The sequence below is a fragment of the Juglans microcarpa x Juglans regia genome, chromosome 3D (genome assembly GCF_004785595.1).
Source record: "Juglans microcarpa x Juglans regia isolate MS1-56 chromosome 3D, Jm3101_v1.0, whole genome shotgun sequence".
NCBI classification, from domain to species: domain Eukaryota; kingdom Viridiplantae; phylum Streptophyta; class Magnoliopsida; order Fagales; family Juglandaceae; genus Juglans; species Juglans microcarpa x Juglans regia.
The window spans coordinates 10,622,289-10,639,158 of NC_054598.1; the positions used below are offsets into that span (position 1 = coordinate 10,622,289).

General features: G+C 36.5%; 3 protein-coding genes across 4 annotated transcripts; 1 reads left to right on the plus strand and 2 right to left on the minus strand.

Moving 5' to 3' along the window:
* Positions 1-252: 252 nt before the first annotated feature.
* Positions 253-3,404, minus strand: LOC121256512. The gene is made up of 3 exons (XM_041157341.1): positions 2,724-3,404; positions 1,774-2,105; positions 253-1,132 (listed from the first exon to the last, which is right to left on the minus strand). Exons 1-3 carry the CDS (start codon positions 3,172-3,174, stop codon positions 338-340), a joined length of 1,578 nt encoding a protein of 525 aa, XP_041013275.1. The 5' UTR covers positions 3,175-3,404; the 3' UTR covers positions 253-337.
* Positions 3,405-5,421: 2,017 nt separating this feature from the next.
* LOC121256514 (pyruvate kinase, cytosolic isozyme-like) lies at positions 5,422-8,205 on the plus strand. The gene is made up of 3 exons (XM_041157343.1): positions 5,422-5,876; positions 6,494-6,955; positions 7,149-8,205. The coding sequence occupies exons 1-3, from the start codon at positions 5,625-5,627 to the stop codon at positions 7,959-7,961; spliced, it is 1,527 nt and encodes a 508-aa protein (XP_041013277.1). The 5' UTR covers positions 5,422-5,624; the 3' UTR covers positions 7,962-8,205.
* Positions 8,206-9,089: 884 nt separating this feature from the next.
* LOC121256515 (probable inactive purple acid phosphatase 1) lies at positions 9,090-16,019 on the minus strand. Of its 2 annotated transcripts, none has more exons than XM_041157344.1 (13): positions 15,909-16,019; positions 15,182-15,371; positions 14,840-14,931; positions 14,641-14,707; positions 14,408-14,530; positions 13,825-13,917; positions 13,389-13,518; positions 13,133-13,214; positions 12,200-12,332; positions 11,553-11,758; positions 11,338-11,463; positions 10,042-10,351; positions 9,090-9,560 (listed from the first exon to the last, which is right to left on the minus strand). In XM_041157344.1, the coding sequence occupies exons 1-13, from the start codon at positions 15,956-15,958 to the stop codon at positions 9,255-9,257; spliced, it is 1,908 nt and encodes a 635-aa protein (XP_041013278.1). In that variant the 5' UTR covers positions 15,959-16,019; the 3' UTR covers positions 9,090-9,254. The 2 variants fall into 2 exon arrangements, with proteins under 2 accessions (XP_041013278.1, XP_041013279.1); XM_041157345.1 differs by having other exon boundaries at positions 15,758-15,921.
* Between the last annotated feature and the right edge of the window lie 851 nt (positions 16,020-16,870).

Here is a 16,870-nt window from a genome sequence, read left to right on the forward strand (position 1 = left end):
CGAATCCTCTTAATTTATTTTTCAAACTTTGTAAAGTTACACAAATTCTGTACAAAATACTTCTCTGTACATGTATATAAAATACAATAGACTCTCACGGTGTGTGAGACTTTTCACAAACACCTGTTGTGCGACCGTCTTTAAACTTCACCCGCAAACTTCCATCACTACATTTGATGGAACATCTTGGGATTATAGGAATTTCTCCTTTTCAGTTGCAATATTAAATCTGTCAGAGCATTTCTAATTATGTATTGTTAAAAGAAATTTCAGTGATATCCATGATTGAACTATACATGTCTTCTTCTTCTTCTCCTCCTCTCTCTCATTATGTGAACTATTGGTCATGCATTGAATACATAATCCTTTGAGCATTCAAAACCACAGACGAACCTTGCCTGGTCTTCTCCACGATCCGCTCTATCAAAAACTTCTCCAGCTCATCGCCATCTTCACTCTCACATATATCATTTGATTCTGAGCTCCTTGATGTCTTCTCTTCCCGAATCCTGATCTCGTCATGATTTGAATTGCTTGACCATCTGTCCCCATTTATATCATATTGTAACATGGACCCATTATCTCTAACATCACCGATTTGGTCCTTAAACAGATTTTGGTCAAAAGGATTCAATTCTTTCGCAGTACAGTAACTGTCAAAACTCGTGTCTAGTGGAGCCTCTTCCTCTGTTATTGCCATCCTGATATTGCCTTTTTCAGCCTCATTATAAGTATCCGAGGCTTGTTTTGACAGATTTATAACGGAGGGCCCATCCATGTCATTGATTTCATCTATAGAGGTTCGGCTTTCTTTGGTTAATAAAGAATATTTTTCCATGCACAAGTCATTCTCAGAGATCATATTTTCTGATTCCACAGAAAGCAAGCTCTTCCTGGTCTTTTCAACTGCAGTTTCGAGCTCCTTGATGCGTGCTTCAAGCCGCAACTGAATCACCTCATGAAGACGCATGCTCAACTCCTTAGGTGACACTGTACGGTATTCAGTATGAGTGTGGTTGGTGGAGGTCTCATTTCCTTCAGAGTCTGAGTCAGATAAACCACCAGATAGCCTATGGATCTTGTTGGGTCTCAAATCTCCGCGAACAACATCCACCACAAAGTCGGGATCCAGCTGCAAAAACACTTATCCTGAAGTATTGTAATACAGAAGACAAAAGTAAATTCTCGTGGTTTACAAAAGGAAAACAGAATTTTAATCTGAAGTGGACCAGTAAATTACTCAATAGCTGGAGAAATCTTGTATGCGGAGTCCAGTGGATTATGTAAATGTAACAAACATTGGTTTAATTTCAGTGTATGGTCTGAAACGTGAGAAGACGATTCTTCTTGAAGGCGAGATCACAGCAGGAGTTGCTAAAAGTATGCCAAAAACAAATGAGGTAGTTGGAAATAATACAATGGTCAATGCTGCCATGTGAGTTGTGGAATAGTTAAGAGTAGAACAGGTTTTTTCTGTCACAAGCGGCAAAGCTAACAAATTACATAGGAAGAAGATATTGATGAATTTAACCTAGGAGACCGAAGACAAACTCCATTGATATAAACATACTGCACCTTCCAGCAAAAAGAGAGATGCAAATGATGGAACATATAATCTTGAGCTGCTTTACCAAAAGCAACTTTTGAGGTCTGTCTAAGAGGACTCCAACACCAGCAGGACACAGCCTTCCCATGATCGGATATTGTCTCCAGGCTCTTGGGCATGAAGAAAGGCTCACATACATATTTGATAAGATTTAGGGACATAATTACCTCAACATAGTTGGATATTGTCTCCAGGCTAGATGGTTTCATGTTTGATTGCAACCTTTCTAGATCAGCTTCAAGCTCTGCCTCAATTTTACTTATTGCCACATAGTCTTCTGTTTTCCCATAATCTGGTTTCTTCTCTAAGTCCCTATTCCCAAGCACCTTAATAGTAAGCAAGTCTTTCATCTCAATCTCCTCGTGCAAATCTTGAACCAACTGCTTAGTTTGCTTCAGCTGGTCATTTAACTTTTCTGCTTCTCTTTTATGAGCAAGTATGGTAGACATCATTCCAATAGTGATTCCAAGAAAGAAAAGAAGCATTCCATTGGGTGAACCTAATAATGGTAAATATTTTAAGCACCAAAGGAAAATGAAGAGATATACAATCACGTATCAAGCAAAGCACTTGAAAATCAAGATGCTTGATGGACATGTAAATTGCCTCTTGTAAAAAGCAGTAGATCTTCTAAAACAATTTCCATTGCCATGGCCACCTTAATTTTGTGTGCGACTTCCATGGCCACCCAAAATTAGTTTAATTTTTCAAGTACCTTGTGTGTAATATATCCCGAATTGTGTAAAGGGCGAATCTTAATCCTTTTAGGAGGGAAAGTTCAAGCCCTCTGTAATGAAATCTATAGGTTACTTTGTTAAGTTCCTAATTATTGCAAAGACTAAATTAATTAAAACCTCCTACAATCATACATTTCAAGGTAAGTTAATCACAGAGAGAGAGAGAGAGAGAGAGAGAGAGAGAGAGAGTAGCGTAAACATAAAACGAAATGTCAAATTAAGTTAATCAAAACCAGAGAAAAGATCACAACCTTGTGAATGGAATGCCTCATCACCAACGGAGCATACCCTTTTTTTAGAACGTGCCGTTTTCCCTATGTTTCGCTTCGATTTTCTACTCTCCATTTGCATGTGCATGTCCTCATTGGAACTGTTACTACCTCTGCTGATTGTCAGGCTCCCATCCGACACCAAAAAAGGCGTCGCTGCCGCCAAGGTTGTAGGTGTTGGTGACTGAACTGAAGTGTACGCATAATACTCCTCCATTCTATACAGCAGCGCAGTCACTACACAATTTTCTGGAGGACTCACTGCCCCAGGCTTTACAAAATACCCACAAACAGACCTACCCCTAAACGGCCTCCTGCTTCTGCTACCTCTACCAACCCAAACCTCTGGTATTAACAAATCACCACGCTCATCGTAACTGCCATTTGCAGTATCTGAAAGAAGATTTCCTCCTGTTTGGTTACGGGGACCGGACTGGAAGTAAATGGAATTCTCCGAAGCTCCTTCGTTTTCCTTATCAGAAAACCAGTACTCGGCTATGTACCCAGCACCATAAAGTGCCGGAACAACCCAAAAATCCATTGCTTCTTTCTCTTCTGACATGTAAGAATCACACCATCAGGGCCTCAAATTCATTTCTGCAGTCTGGACTCTGGCTTTAAAGAAAGAGAAACCGAACAGAGAGAAAACAGAAGAAAAAGGAGAGTGTGTTTGGAAAGTTTTTGCTTGACACGACAGAGGAGAGACGTTGTTCCAATTACCAGACAGCTGAGGAACACGCGCGTCAGTCTGTTATCTGCAACTGTTTGGACTGAAATGAGGGTCTAAAAATGATAATCAAAAATAAAAACGTGAGATAATTTTTCATTATTAATACCTGTAGGCAAGCCGACTGCTTCCCAGTAAACTCAGCTCAGTTATGTTCATAGATTTAGATTTCTTTTAACATTTAAATATTAAAATTTTAAATTATTAAATTTGTCTCAGATTCTCAATTCAAAATCTTATTATACATCGTATCTATAATATTTTTTAACTCAATACATTTTTATACGTGAGATTCATAATATTTTTTAATTTTATATAAATATATTTAAACTCATTTTAACATCTAAATATATTTTAAACAAGGTTTCATATAATTCATTCGACCATCTCAATTCATTATTATTCATAGAGAACTCAACCCAGCTCAATATTCAAATGCAGCCTAATTGTTTAAAATTTTTGTTTCAAAGGTTTTAAATTGTAGAATTATTCTCATAATCTTGACCAAGAGCAATTTTTATATATGACAAAGCATCACAATTAACTAGTGAAAATAAAAAAAGAGTTCAAAGTATAATAAATACGAGAGAAAAAAAGGCAAATGAATAAATAACGAGTCACAATAAGATTAATAATCTTTTTTTTTATTAAAAAAGTGATAATAAAATAAAATAAATACTTTAATCACAAATAAATATCATAAAAATAAAGTTACATACTAATGTGATTTGATGTGATACGTTATATTATAAAACTGATTTTATTATAAAGTAAATTTAATGTATTATATGAAATTATATTAATTTATAAGTAATTTTGTATAATTTATTTGTAACTATAATACGTCTCATAAAATAAAATAAAATTAGAATGATAAGAAAGTCAAAGAGAATCAGAGAGCTCAAGTAATATAAAATCAATAATCACTGTTAGACGAAAAGTTTTTTTTTTCCTCTTTATTAAATTAGTAATTACAAATGATGGGAGATTTTCGTCTTCAAACCCCTTTTTTTTTTTTTTAACCTTAATGTCGAAAACCGGATGGCTACGTTGAGGTAACAAATATGACAATAGTGGAAAGTCCTACATGTGGAGGGTTGAGATATGTAAATATATTGCGTCATGATAATTTAAAATTTTATCAAAATAAATTTATAAATTAAAAATAAACGTGATTTGATGTAGTATATTAAATTATAAAAATATTATTATTATAATTAAATTTAATGTATCGTATCAACTCATGCTAATTTATGAATTTATTTTTATAAAATTTCTTCATAATTGTAGTATGATAAATAATTTAATTATTCATACTGATATACAAGCCCACGTCAATAATACCAATGTTAAGGTTACGTTTGAATATTGAAGTGAGTTGAGTTGAGTTGAGATGATAAAATATTGTTAGAATATTATTTTTTAATATTATTATTATTTTAAAATTTGAAAAAGTTAAATTGTTTATTATATTTTGTGTTAGAATTTGAAAAAATTGTAATGATGAGTTGAGATGAGTTGAGAGGTGTTTAGTAACCAAACGTACCCTAAGACGTAATTTTGCGAAATCTCTTCGTGTATAAAAGTTGTAAACAAAAAGATATACTACATCGATATTTGTTATTGTTAGGCTGCGTTTAAATGTTAAATTGAGTTGAGATAGATTTCATTTGAATGATAAACTCTTCTTAACTCATCTCAATTCATCATTATAATTTTTTGAAATTTTAACATAAAATATAATAAGTAATTTAATTTTTTCAAATTCTAAAATAATAATAATATTAAAAAATAATATTCTAACAATATTTTATCATCTTAATTTAATTTAACTTAACTCAGTTTAACATTCAAATATAATCTTAATATGATAAAATATTATTAGAATATTATTTTTTAATATTATTATTATTTTAAAATTTAAAAAAATTAAATTATTTATTATATTTTATATTAAAATTTGAAAAAATTGTAAGGATGATTTGAGATCGGTTAAGGTTACAAACGAAGCCTTATTACTAGGATTATTATTCGATGCTCCTTTTTCAATAAGGTATAGATCACTTGCTTGAGTCCTAAGCAAATTCAAAAACTACGACCAAGTTACCAACCAGGAATGGGACACAAGCACGGAGCATTCCTATATATACAGGTCCTCCGCTTAATGATAGAGCCATAAAGAACGCCTATACGAAGAAAACCTTTCGAAACCCTCCAGTATTCTGATCTCTCTTTCGATCTTTCTCGACCTGTTGCGTTTGTTTCGTGAGTTAGTGATAGCATAAATGGAGCAGATTCTGGGGGCTGTGAATAATACGGCTGGGGCGGAGAAGAGGCCAAAGACTAAGATAGTTTGCACGTTGGGACCGTCGTCTCGATCGGTGGCCATGCTTGAGAGGCTTCTGAGGGCAGGGATGAACGTAGCTCGCTTCAACTTCTCCCATGGCGATCATGCTTACCACCAAGAGACCCTCAATAATCTCAGGACTGCTATGAACAATACCAGCATTCTTTGTGCTGTCATGTTGGATACTAAGGTATTATTTCCTTGTTCTTCCTAAGCTTTCTTTTCGATCTTTCATCTTGTTACATGTATGTTCGATTAATTCTTCCTTTAATTCTTAGCACTAAAAAATTGGGTGAGACTTTTGAGATTTGGGTATTTTAGCCTTCCTGCTATATATCTTAGAAGTATACACGAAAAGAAAAATTATCTATTTGGTACTGGTATAGCAAGAAAAATTGTACTGCTATTGCAAAAGCATTGGTTTTTCTAGATTATTCATCAACAGTTGAGTCTTAATGAAAATTCATCAACTGCTTTGCCTTAAACTTTTCTCCATAAATCATCAGTGGTATAAATTTTCCTAGCTTTAGAAAAAAAGTTGCGGTCGTAGAAAGAGATGCTTTGTAAAAGAAGAGGTACTGCATTAAAAGCTCTTTCGTATTCTTCAAGTTTCTGTTTATGTGCTCCAGAATGATGCTAATTAATTTACTTTCTAGAAATAAAGATCTTTGTTGTGCTTTGAAGATTCTTAATTATATCGATGCTGACTTTTTCCAAACAAGACACTCGTGGGGGACTGAGTCCATGTATCTGTTGTTGATTTCATGTTTTTTCTGTTGTTGTTAATATTCATTTGAAAATTTACAGGGTCCCGAGATTCGAACTGGGCGTTTGCAGGGATCAAAACCCATACAGCTTCAGCAGGGTCAAGCCATTACCATCACCACTGACTATAGCATAGAAGGTGATGAGAATATGATAAGTATGAGCTATCCAAAGTTGGCCGAGGATTTGAAGCCACAAAGTGTTATTCTTTGTGCCGATGGAAGTATTTCTCTTACTGTCGTGGCTTGTGACAAGGAACAAGGTTTGGTCCATTGTATTTGTGAAAACTCTGCAGTTCTTGGTGAGAGGAAGAATGTCAATCTCCCTGGGGTTATTGTTGACCTGCCAACCTTAACTGATAAAGACAAAGTGGATATTTTGGATTGGGGAGTTCCAAATAAGATTGACATAATTGCTTTGTCTTTCGTTCGCAAAGGTTCTGACCTTGTGGAGGTCAGAAAATTGCTAGGACCGCATGCAAAGAATATCCTTCTCATGTCAAAGGTATGTCGATATGATATGTGAATCATTTGCTAGGATTGGCAAACATTTGAAGACTTTTTTGTCAAAACTCGAAGGAGACATGTCTGAGTTAGGAATTTCTCTCCTGTCTCCAAGATTATATATATATTGACTGTAGCACTAGTTTACCAAGATAACATTCTGATATACGGACTGTTTTCTTGTGTTTTGGTAGGTTGAGAATCAAGAAGGCGTTTCTAATTTCGAAGATATTTTAGCCAACTCAGATGCATTTATGGTTGCACGAGGTGATCTTGGAATGGAAATTCCAATCGAAAAGATATTCCTAGCTCAGAAATGGATGATACTGAAAGCCAACATGCAAGGAAAACCAGTGGTGACTGCTACCCAGATGTTGGAATCCATGACCAAATCTCCCAGGCCAACCCGAGCTGAAGCCACAGATGTTGCTAATGCAGTTCTTGATGGCACTGACTGCGTGATGCTTAGCGGGGAAACTGCTGCTGGGGCATACCCTGAAATTGCTGTTCAAACCATGGCGAGAATCTGCAGAGAGGCAGAGAGTTTTATAGACTATGGAATACTTTTTAAGAGAATAACGGAAACTGCACCGATGCCTATGAGCCCATTAGAAAGCCTGGCCTCCTCAGCAGTGAGCACTGCCCGTAGCATCAAAGCAGCCTTGATTTTGGTCCTAACCAAAGGTGGAAGCACAGCAAAGCTGGTGGCTAAGTACAGGCCGAGCATGCCCATTCTGTCTGTGGTGGTTCCAGAGATAACAACAGATTCTTTCGACTGGTCTTGCAGTGATGAGGCGCCTGCAAGGCATAGCCTTGTTTATAGGGGCCTGTGTCCTGTTTTGTGCTCGGCATCTGCAAGAGCTTCACCTGAAGAGTCGACCGAGGAAAGCATAGAGTTGGCCCTCCAACATGCAAAGACGAAGAAACTCTGCATGCCTGGGGACTCGGTCGTCGTGTTGCACAGAGTAAACACTGCGTCTATTATCAAGATCATGACCGTTAATTGACTTTTGTTTCGTCGGATTGTTGTCAATAGTTTATTAATCTAGTTTTGGTGAGGATCTTTGACACGTTGATGGTTTAGATGCACCATCACTACAATTTTGTATCCCTTACTTTGGATCCTCCTGTTTTCCGTTGTCTTTCAGGGAACTATTCAACTACTCTTTCTGATATTAGGAATGCTTTCGAATGGAAAGAAGATTCATGTGATGCACTCAATTTTTGGAGGAAAAAAAATGCTAAATTTAATACAAAATTTATCATCAAAATCTTCTTATGAATTGATTTGGAAGTTCATGTGATTGGTGGCGCGTTATCAATAAATCAATTTGTAAAACTTATATAATAAATCTTGTAGCATCTCAAAGTAACAGACGGGAGAAGCTTACCTCTTTTGTATTTCGGGTGTACATTCCAGCTTGTAAAGATTCTTCATTCACTATGAACATGTTATCAGATCACATGCAACGTTAATACGCCGTGCACTCCTAGCATTACTCATATTCAAAAGAAAAATAGTAATGCTATATGCAATCATAGAATGCGTAAACGTTGTGCAATCGTTTTGAAAAAGAGTAAGATTTGCTATTAAATTTTTTTTTTATATGAATTCCGTATTTATTTACTTTTTTTAAAATGATTGTACAAATTTGCGCACTCACACGACTGCAACTATCATTTCTCTTTCAAAAAAAATACGCAACATTTACACAACCTATAACTGTATCTAACATTATTGGTAATTGATTCGGCTAGATAATATGGAAGCTTGAAGAGAGACGAGTTGACATTCTTTTCTTCTCTCTCTCTCGAAAGCTTTTCAATGCTCTAAAACAAACTGCAAATACAGATACAAAATCTTCTCGACTTACCTATTTTTGATCATTCATTTCATCGATCATTGTTAGATTCTATTTATTTCTGTAAAAAAGATAAATATAAATTCAAAATACGCTCAAATTTAATGTTATATTCTACTACCTAATGCATAAACGAAGTCAATTCAGAATATGCTCAAATTAATGAAATAAAAATAGTTTAAGGAAAGCGACATGATAATGTCTCTCATCAGAATATCCTAACAATTTTATTTTATTTTTTGCAGAAAATTTAAACCAACACGACCACTATTATAAAAGATGAAAAAGTTATTTTTTTTTTTTAAACCATAATGATGAAAAGCTGAAATCGCTAAATAACTCTTACAATAGTTTCTATGCATCCGAGGAAACATTGGTCACATCTTATTGTGATACAACATGATAATCAATGTGAAGCCATTACAGGAATTACCGTCTTCAAGATGCTAGGGTCATGCTAGGGCAACTATCCACAGTGCAGGCCAAGATGTCCCTGTAATCCCTGGTTATTCTGAAAGAGTCATAAACTTTTCCATCCCTGCTCTTCTTGTATTCAAACAACAGATTTGAATGGTCAAATGCTGTAAGTTTTATGAATCCATAGTCATAGTCTCTATATAAACTCCATTTGGTTTGGAGGGTGGTAAATGGTGAAAGGCTTGCTCCTCCACCACCAGCAACTACGTGTATTGTTCCATTCAAGGTGCCCTTATAGTAGCGTTTCTCTTTGTTGGTGCAAATATTCTGCGAAGAGTGGCAACAAATATCAACTTACAAAAGTCTAGAATACAATTGCTGATAGCCAACAAATATTTCACAAAAAGGATGTTTCAAGTTATTTGGAAAGGGATATTTGACAAATTGCACACCAACGACCTATAGCTGTGGGAGATTTGCACAAAAATAACCAGCTAAAAAGAAAATCTGCATCTGCTGTCAAAGTAACTCCAGTAGAGGCGACGACCATGATTTTAATTGTTTACTACTGTTGTTGACGCTTTTGTTTTTGCTAGAAGATGTTGTCTTGAGAAAAAGCATAAAATTATCATTCTCGCCTCTCGGAGATAGGAAGAAAAGTTATCAGATAATGCCTATATCCTGTAGATCAATAATTTGTTTGACATCTCGAAGTCACAAAATATGTCTTCAATATTGGCAAGGCTACTTTCGAAACAGTCCAAAATCGAATTTTCATAACTGTGCATGAAGTAATTAGAAAAAAGACCTGGTATACGGGGCATGTCCTTTCATAACTGTGCACATGGCCATACACAGCAATGTCCACCTTGTATTTCTGCCAGAGAGTTTGAAGGCTCTCCCTCCCCATTGGTTCCTCAAATGATCCTTCTTCTGCATAACTGGTACATGATGAATAACCAAGTACTCGATGTGCAAGAAAAATTAGCCATGGTTGCTTTCGTCTGTCAACAGATGCCAAGCAGTGCTCAATGAACTTGTATTGCTCTGTGCCTTCCCGCCAGTCATGTTCCGTGTCAGCTACGCAGAACCGGAACATGCCATAATCAGTGGAGTACCTGAAAAGAAAGATTGTTCAAGCCAGTTTCTTACATATAGAAGCAAGTCCAATTACAAAAGGTATTGTGGGCAAACTATGGCAGAATTGTTGTAGTTTTAATTTTAAATTTTATGCCTATACACACAATGAGAGAAGAATGATGATCGATAGGTAATCTCGTTTCAAGCCCTACTTTCTCTTTCTTCCCTCTCACATCCTATATTGCTATAACTCTAAATAAAACTATCTTTGACTCAGTATCAGAGCTTGTTTATCTGGCAGGTGCTTCATTTGAATGCAGGAACCCTTGTTAGTAATGAACCATTATACATTGCTCCTGTTTCTGTTCCAGGGTGGCTGTGCAGGACCTCTGTTCAAGATCCTTTGTTTAATGCCTACACAAGAAAGGGGTGTTAGCCTGGTTAGCTTAATATATATATATATATATATATATATATATTTATCTATATATATATATATATATATATATATATATATATGTTAGCCAAGTTCCCGGACTAATGGATTTCCAACAAGGTACATCAAGATCTCTCTTTTTCTCTCCCCTGGGTCAGTTTCCTGTGAACTCAAGGAACTATCTGGGGGCTGGTTCTTATGGTCAAGGAGGAGAAATCTGCAACTATAAGCAATAATACATGTGATTATTTGAAAAACTTCTGAAAAATGAATTTGATAGGGAAAAGCATGTGTTTTCTTCTGCAGGTAACAGGAGCTTTTCAGACACTTTCATCTACGCTGGGGATTTTTCCCTTATATTTATTACATGATTAAACGACTAATTTATTATATGATTAAATGAGTTTGGATTTGCTCAATTCATAAATTATTGAGGTCAAAGGTGTGAGTATAATAATCTTCAGCAACTATCAGAAACAATAACAAAAAGCTTAGAATGCAAATATTTTTTATTTTTATTTTTTTTTATCAGTAAACTTAGAATGCAAATAATTGCAATGAAAAGCTCAACAAAGTCGAACCAATTACCAGAACTTAGCCCTATTCTCAGCCGGGACATAAAACATAGTCTCGGCCAACACGCCGCATTCTCCCCCAGAGTCCATGTTCCCATAGAAAGATCCAGTCCCGGGCCAGTCACGCTCATGGTTACCACTGCAAGGAGAAATTACCATTTGGCACATAAGACGGCACAAAAGAGAAGTATATGATGAAATCTTGTATGCAAGGAGATTATGGTAAACCTTGCAATCATGTAAGGCACCGTTGATGCAATTGCCTCAACCTGTGCAGTAAATTGGTCCCACTGTGAAAGGTACCCATTTGCGTAACATATATCTCCAATGTGGAAAATTATATCAATGTTCTTTATGTCTTGAATAAGCTCTCGAGTGGTGTTAAGAGAGCCACGCTGGAAATTGTTATATTCGTTGGAACCATCAGCTTCATCCTGCAGGGTGAAAGATCTTAGCAGAATATCCAAAAACCACATAATTCATTGGATAGGAATTATTATCTTAGAAAATGCTGTTTTAAAACATAAAGCAAGGTAAATAGCAATGTCGCAAATCAACATCAGAGTTGAAACAAGCTGCACATCCTACTCGGGAGTGAGAAATTGCATATACTCCTTTAAGATCATATATCTATAGATTTAAAGTTATCGCAGGATAATAAAAAAAGGGTTGAGCAAGATAATAGTATGTTCTTGTTGATTGATTTTCTTATACTTATGCTCCTGATGATATTGATAATCTATAAATATAAATATATATATATATATATATATATATATATAATTGCTGCAACCATAAACATATGAAAGTCATTTTAGCATGACTGAATAGTATGATTTCATGAGATATATTTAGTATTTTCCATGAGTTCAAACCTTCCCCATGTCACCAAAGATGACTACACGTTGTAGAGAATTTTGACCAGGATAAGGAGAAGCTCTAAACTGATATTGTTCACTCCAAAAATAGGTACCATTGAATAATCTATGCCCCAGCTTGTAAGTATACCTGAATAATCAATAAGAAGAATATTGAATGTTTAGCTGCCAGTAAAGTAAAGCAGCCAACTGTGAATAGTACCTTATAGTAACCTCATCTTGAAAACTATTCTTAATTCAAACTCAGTCCTTTTCAGAGAGCTATATTTAGAATTTCAAATGTATTGGACCACTTCATAATGGAGAGAAATAGTTAAGAGAGCAATTAGTCTAACACCAGATTTTCACTTTTCTTCTTGGTGAACTAATCATAATTATGGATGATTGCACCGCTAAAAATATGAGGAAAAAATGACAGCACAATAAAATATTTCTTATATCATTCCACCGGGTATTTTATTTATATCAGCCTTGCACTAAACTTTGTAGTCATACTTAAATATATAAATTGAAGTTTCCATGATTTTTGGCCAGAAAGTAAGATTCTGCCAAAAGAAACCTAAGGAGTGGTTTGGATTCAGAGATGAGTTGAGATGGATTGAGATGGTTTGTGAATAGTAGAATAAAAGTTAAATTATTTATTATATTTTGTGTGGGAATTTGGGAAAGTTGTTTTGGGATTTGAAAAAGTTAAATTGTTTATTATATTTTGTGTGAGAATTTGAGAAAGTTGTAATGATGAGATGAGATGAGTTGAAATGAGTTGAGGTGGGTTTTTGAATGCAAACAAGGCCTTTATGGATGGAATGTGCCTAGAAGTCTACATCAAAGGTCCTTCTCTCAGCATAAAACTTGGCCTAAAAATCCCAATGTTTTAAGAGGTGAAACATCCAGAAAAACATCGTATGCAAGGCTAAAGATACAACATACAAAGCATTGGGCCACAACTCCTTCAGAAAACTGGTATGTATAAATCCAGGATCACGCCAGCCCACTGTCCTTGCTGGTGCACCTGTGGATATACATTGGTAAAGTAAAATATCTACCAATGGGACGTAACCCAATTTTGGGAATTTTTGACAATTTTGCATAGCAAAATGAACCATAAAGCAATTGTTTTTAAGAAAGGGCCAACTCCCAGATAGCTTTTAAGAAAACAAAGTACGAAGGAAATAATGTTACACACCACACATGCTGTTACGATCAAAAGTCAGTGTCCCAGCTGGGGAATGCACATGGTCACCTCCTTTTCGACCCCACTCAACAAAAGGCTCTGCTTCATAGATCCCATATCCACTTGTCCATGTCACAGTCATCTGAGTACCATTTCAAGTTATCTCCTTGAAAGTCGTAAGAACGCTAAGTAAAAGCAGTAACTACAAAGGTAGCATTACAACAACTGTCACATCCAATTATATAGCTGAAGGGAAAGAAGAAAAGTAAAGTCGGCAAAAAAAATGTACAAGAAGGTGCCAGTAAACAAATGGAACACAAGCTTCTAGATAAAAGAATAGCTTAAAAAAAGGTGGGACGCGATGAACTATCTTTTTCTGCATTCATATTCTAGGCACACAACAGAAGAGGACTCCTTTACCTTAAAAGAAAGAAGAAATTGTACTTACTTCATTCCATTCTTTTCCTTGTGCTAAGCGTGGGTAAACTGGTGCATTTGGATTTGCAAAAGCTACATGGTTCGACACTGCCACTAGCTTGGGCTATAATTAAAAACAACACAAAATAAATAAGCAATTGCAGCGAGGGCTAATCAAGATTCAAAATAAAAATAACTAAAAGTAAATGTGTTGAATATAAAAGAAGATGACAGCACACGAGAGGAGAGAGCCAAATGGATATAGGTAGAGGCCTTGCAGAAAGCCATAAATGCCAGCGATAGGAGAAAAATGGTGGCGGTCAACGAAGTGCAGGGTGACAAAAAAGGATTCAATTTTCCAACATAAGTATTCGAGACCAAGGCATTAATAGATTTATACTGTAGTCCACCAAGCATTAATCTGCTTCTGCCAAGACATTTGCACATTTAGATGCTACTACGGTACTATCAAAGAGGGTTAGCTGCCAAAAGTATCTATCCAGCAGTAGATCAGAAGCATCCATCACATAAGAACTATTAGATCCCAACAATTTGGTACAAGTTAGTCATGCATGGATATGCAGATGCTAGGGAAAAGACATTTTTTAGCATACATTTGACAAGCCACCAGAAAATAATGCAAAAGCGAAGTCTGATCTCTGGTTAATCAGCCGAAGCTTCAAATATCCTTTCCCAGTGTCTTTGTAATTATGACTGGAGTAGTTTGCATACTGATACTGCAAAAGAAGTAAGAAAATCCCAGTTCACTTTTCTTCTCTTTTTCAATTACAAAGAATATCACGCTAAGAATTAATTCAGAAAAGCTATCCCACTGTGCAGAACGAACCTTAATAGGTGCAGTACACAGTAGCGGGGGATAAACTCTTGGATTTACTTCGGGACAGGTGGAAGCACTTAAAATGAAGTAAAAGGCTTCCATTTAGATCAATGCCGTTTGGTTTAATTGCAGGCACATGCCGCACATGAAACAATGAAGATGTCGCAAGGTCCCAAATGTCAATTGAAATGCAATGATATATACTCACCTGAAATTGGCAGGAGAAAATACTCCTATCCAATCATCAACTGATGGGTTTGGAGAGCCATATTCCAACGCCACCCATTCTGTAGATTGTCCCTAGAAAAGTGAATAAAACTCGCATCAGTCAGGAGCAAAACTATGTTCTTCATGATTTTAGGGGTTGATCCCTCCCTCAGTGGTTCTCTGGCACATTCTATGATCTACACAGGAGATCAACGGCCACAATGATAAAACTTGAAAAGCATGAGAATTTAAATCATCATCAAGGTCAGTTAAACAAGTTTTTCTTTGAATCCAAATGCTTAAATACTAAGACAGTTACAAACACGGCGCTGTTGGAGCGTACCTTCATTCCGAGAATTTCAGGAGAAGCTTTAACATAAGCACGTTCATGAAGAGCAGATATTGCCTTATGAATAGCAATTTTCGACAGAGGCTGATCTCCATGTGACCACGCTTCCGGAAGGTTCGTAAGAGCCAATAGAATTGCCAAGGAGATCAGCTTTAGTCCTCTCATCCCAATACCTACGCAGGACCTGAATTCAATTTAAAGGAGAAATTTAAAACAAAAAAACGCAATAAGTGAGTTCATAGTAAAGAATTTTATAGAATACCCTAAATAAGTCAATATGAGAAGGTCAAAAACACTTCAGATACTATCTTCCCAGAAGCATTAACGAAATGCAGAGTGTTGCCATTTACCCACCATTATTATCAAGCACAGAGAGAGAGAGTCCAACAAAATTTCATAACAAAGCAGGCCAACATGTTTGTAAATATATTGATAGAGATATACTGATTCCCCAGTTACGGAAGCTAAATAAGGAACTGGTTTCCAAAATATCAAAGGAAGCAGTTGGGTATCCACAGAAACTGAAGCAAGCACAAGAGAAGGAGAGAACTGTGATGGATAAGAACTGACCTGGCGAAGACTGAACTGTAGCGAGCCCAAGTTCAATACAAAGTAAATATACAACTAAAACCCAAGATGGTTAGCCTATCTCCTAAATAAAAGCATTGTGAGATTGAAGAGATGCACGTTGCAACGCCTATACGTGAGATCTAGGCAATACCTATATGTGAGATTTGAACTCGGGGAATATCTGATAGAAGATTCGGTCATCGGACCGAGATTGGGGCTGATTATCAAAGGTACCGTTGAAATTGATGGGCACTGTACGACACACTTCGAATGGCACGCGTGGCGTATCCGTTTGGTAAAGTACAAATCTGTGGAACGCTCCTCATGATTGCTCTCCCACGCCCAACGTGTATTTGTTAGGAAAGAGATGAAATACTGGTTAGTGCATAAGATTTTGAGCAACAATTCTTCTATAGACGACGGTCGGCACTTCTAAATGGTAGGGGTGATACCCGCCCCCTACGGGCGGGGCCACCCCTCTCCCGCCCCCCGCCCCCGCATATGCGGGGGTGGGGAATTTCTCCCCGGACCCCGCCCCCGCCTCTAAATGGTAGGGGTGATACCCGCCCCCTACGGGGCGGGGCCACCCCTCCTCTGCCCCCCGCCCCCGCATATGCGGGGGTGGGGAATTTCTCCCCGGACCCCGCCCCCGCATGGCGGGGGCGGGGTGCGGGGGTGGACCCCCACCCGTCCGCACCCCCCGCCCCATACTGGGCCTTCGGCCCAGTACATTTTTCTGGGCCCTAATTGGCCCAGAATCGGTTTTTAGGCCACTTTGGGCCCATAATTCGTTTTTGAGCCATTTGAGCCCATTATTTAGATTAAAAAGTATATATATTTAAAAACAGGAAAAAAAATATATATATAAGGGATATATAGAATCATACATTGAACTATTACGTTATTAACTAATTAAGTAGTAATCATCACTAAGGCAGTAAGGCACTATGCTAAAATATTTTGTTCACAATTATACAAATTAAGAGAACTAATAAACTATTACACTATTACAAACTCCTCTAAAAGAAATAAATATTACAAATTATACAATTAACTATTGTAGCAACATTACAATTAATGTTAAATGAATAAAATCATAATTTTTCAATTTGA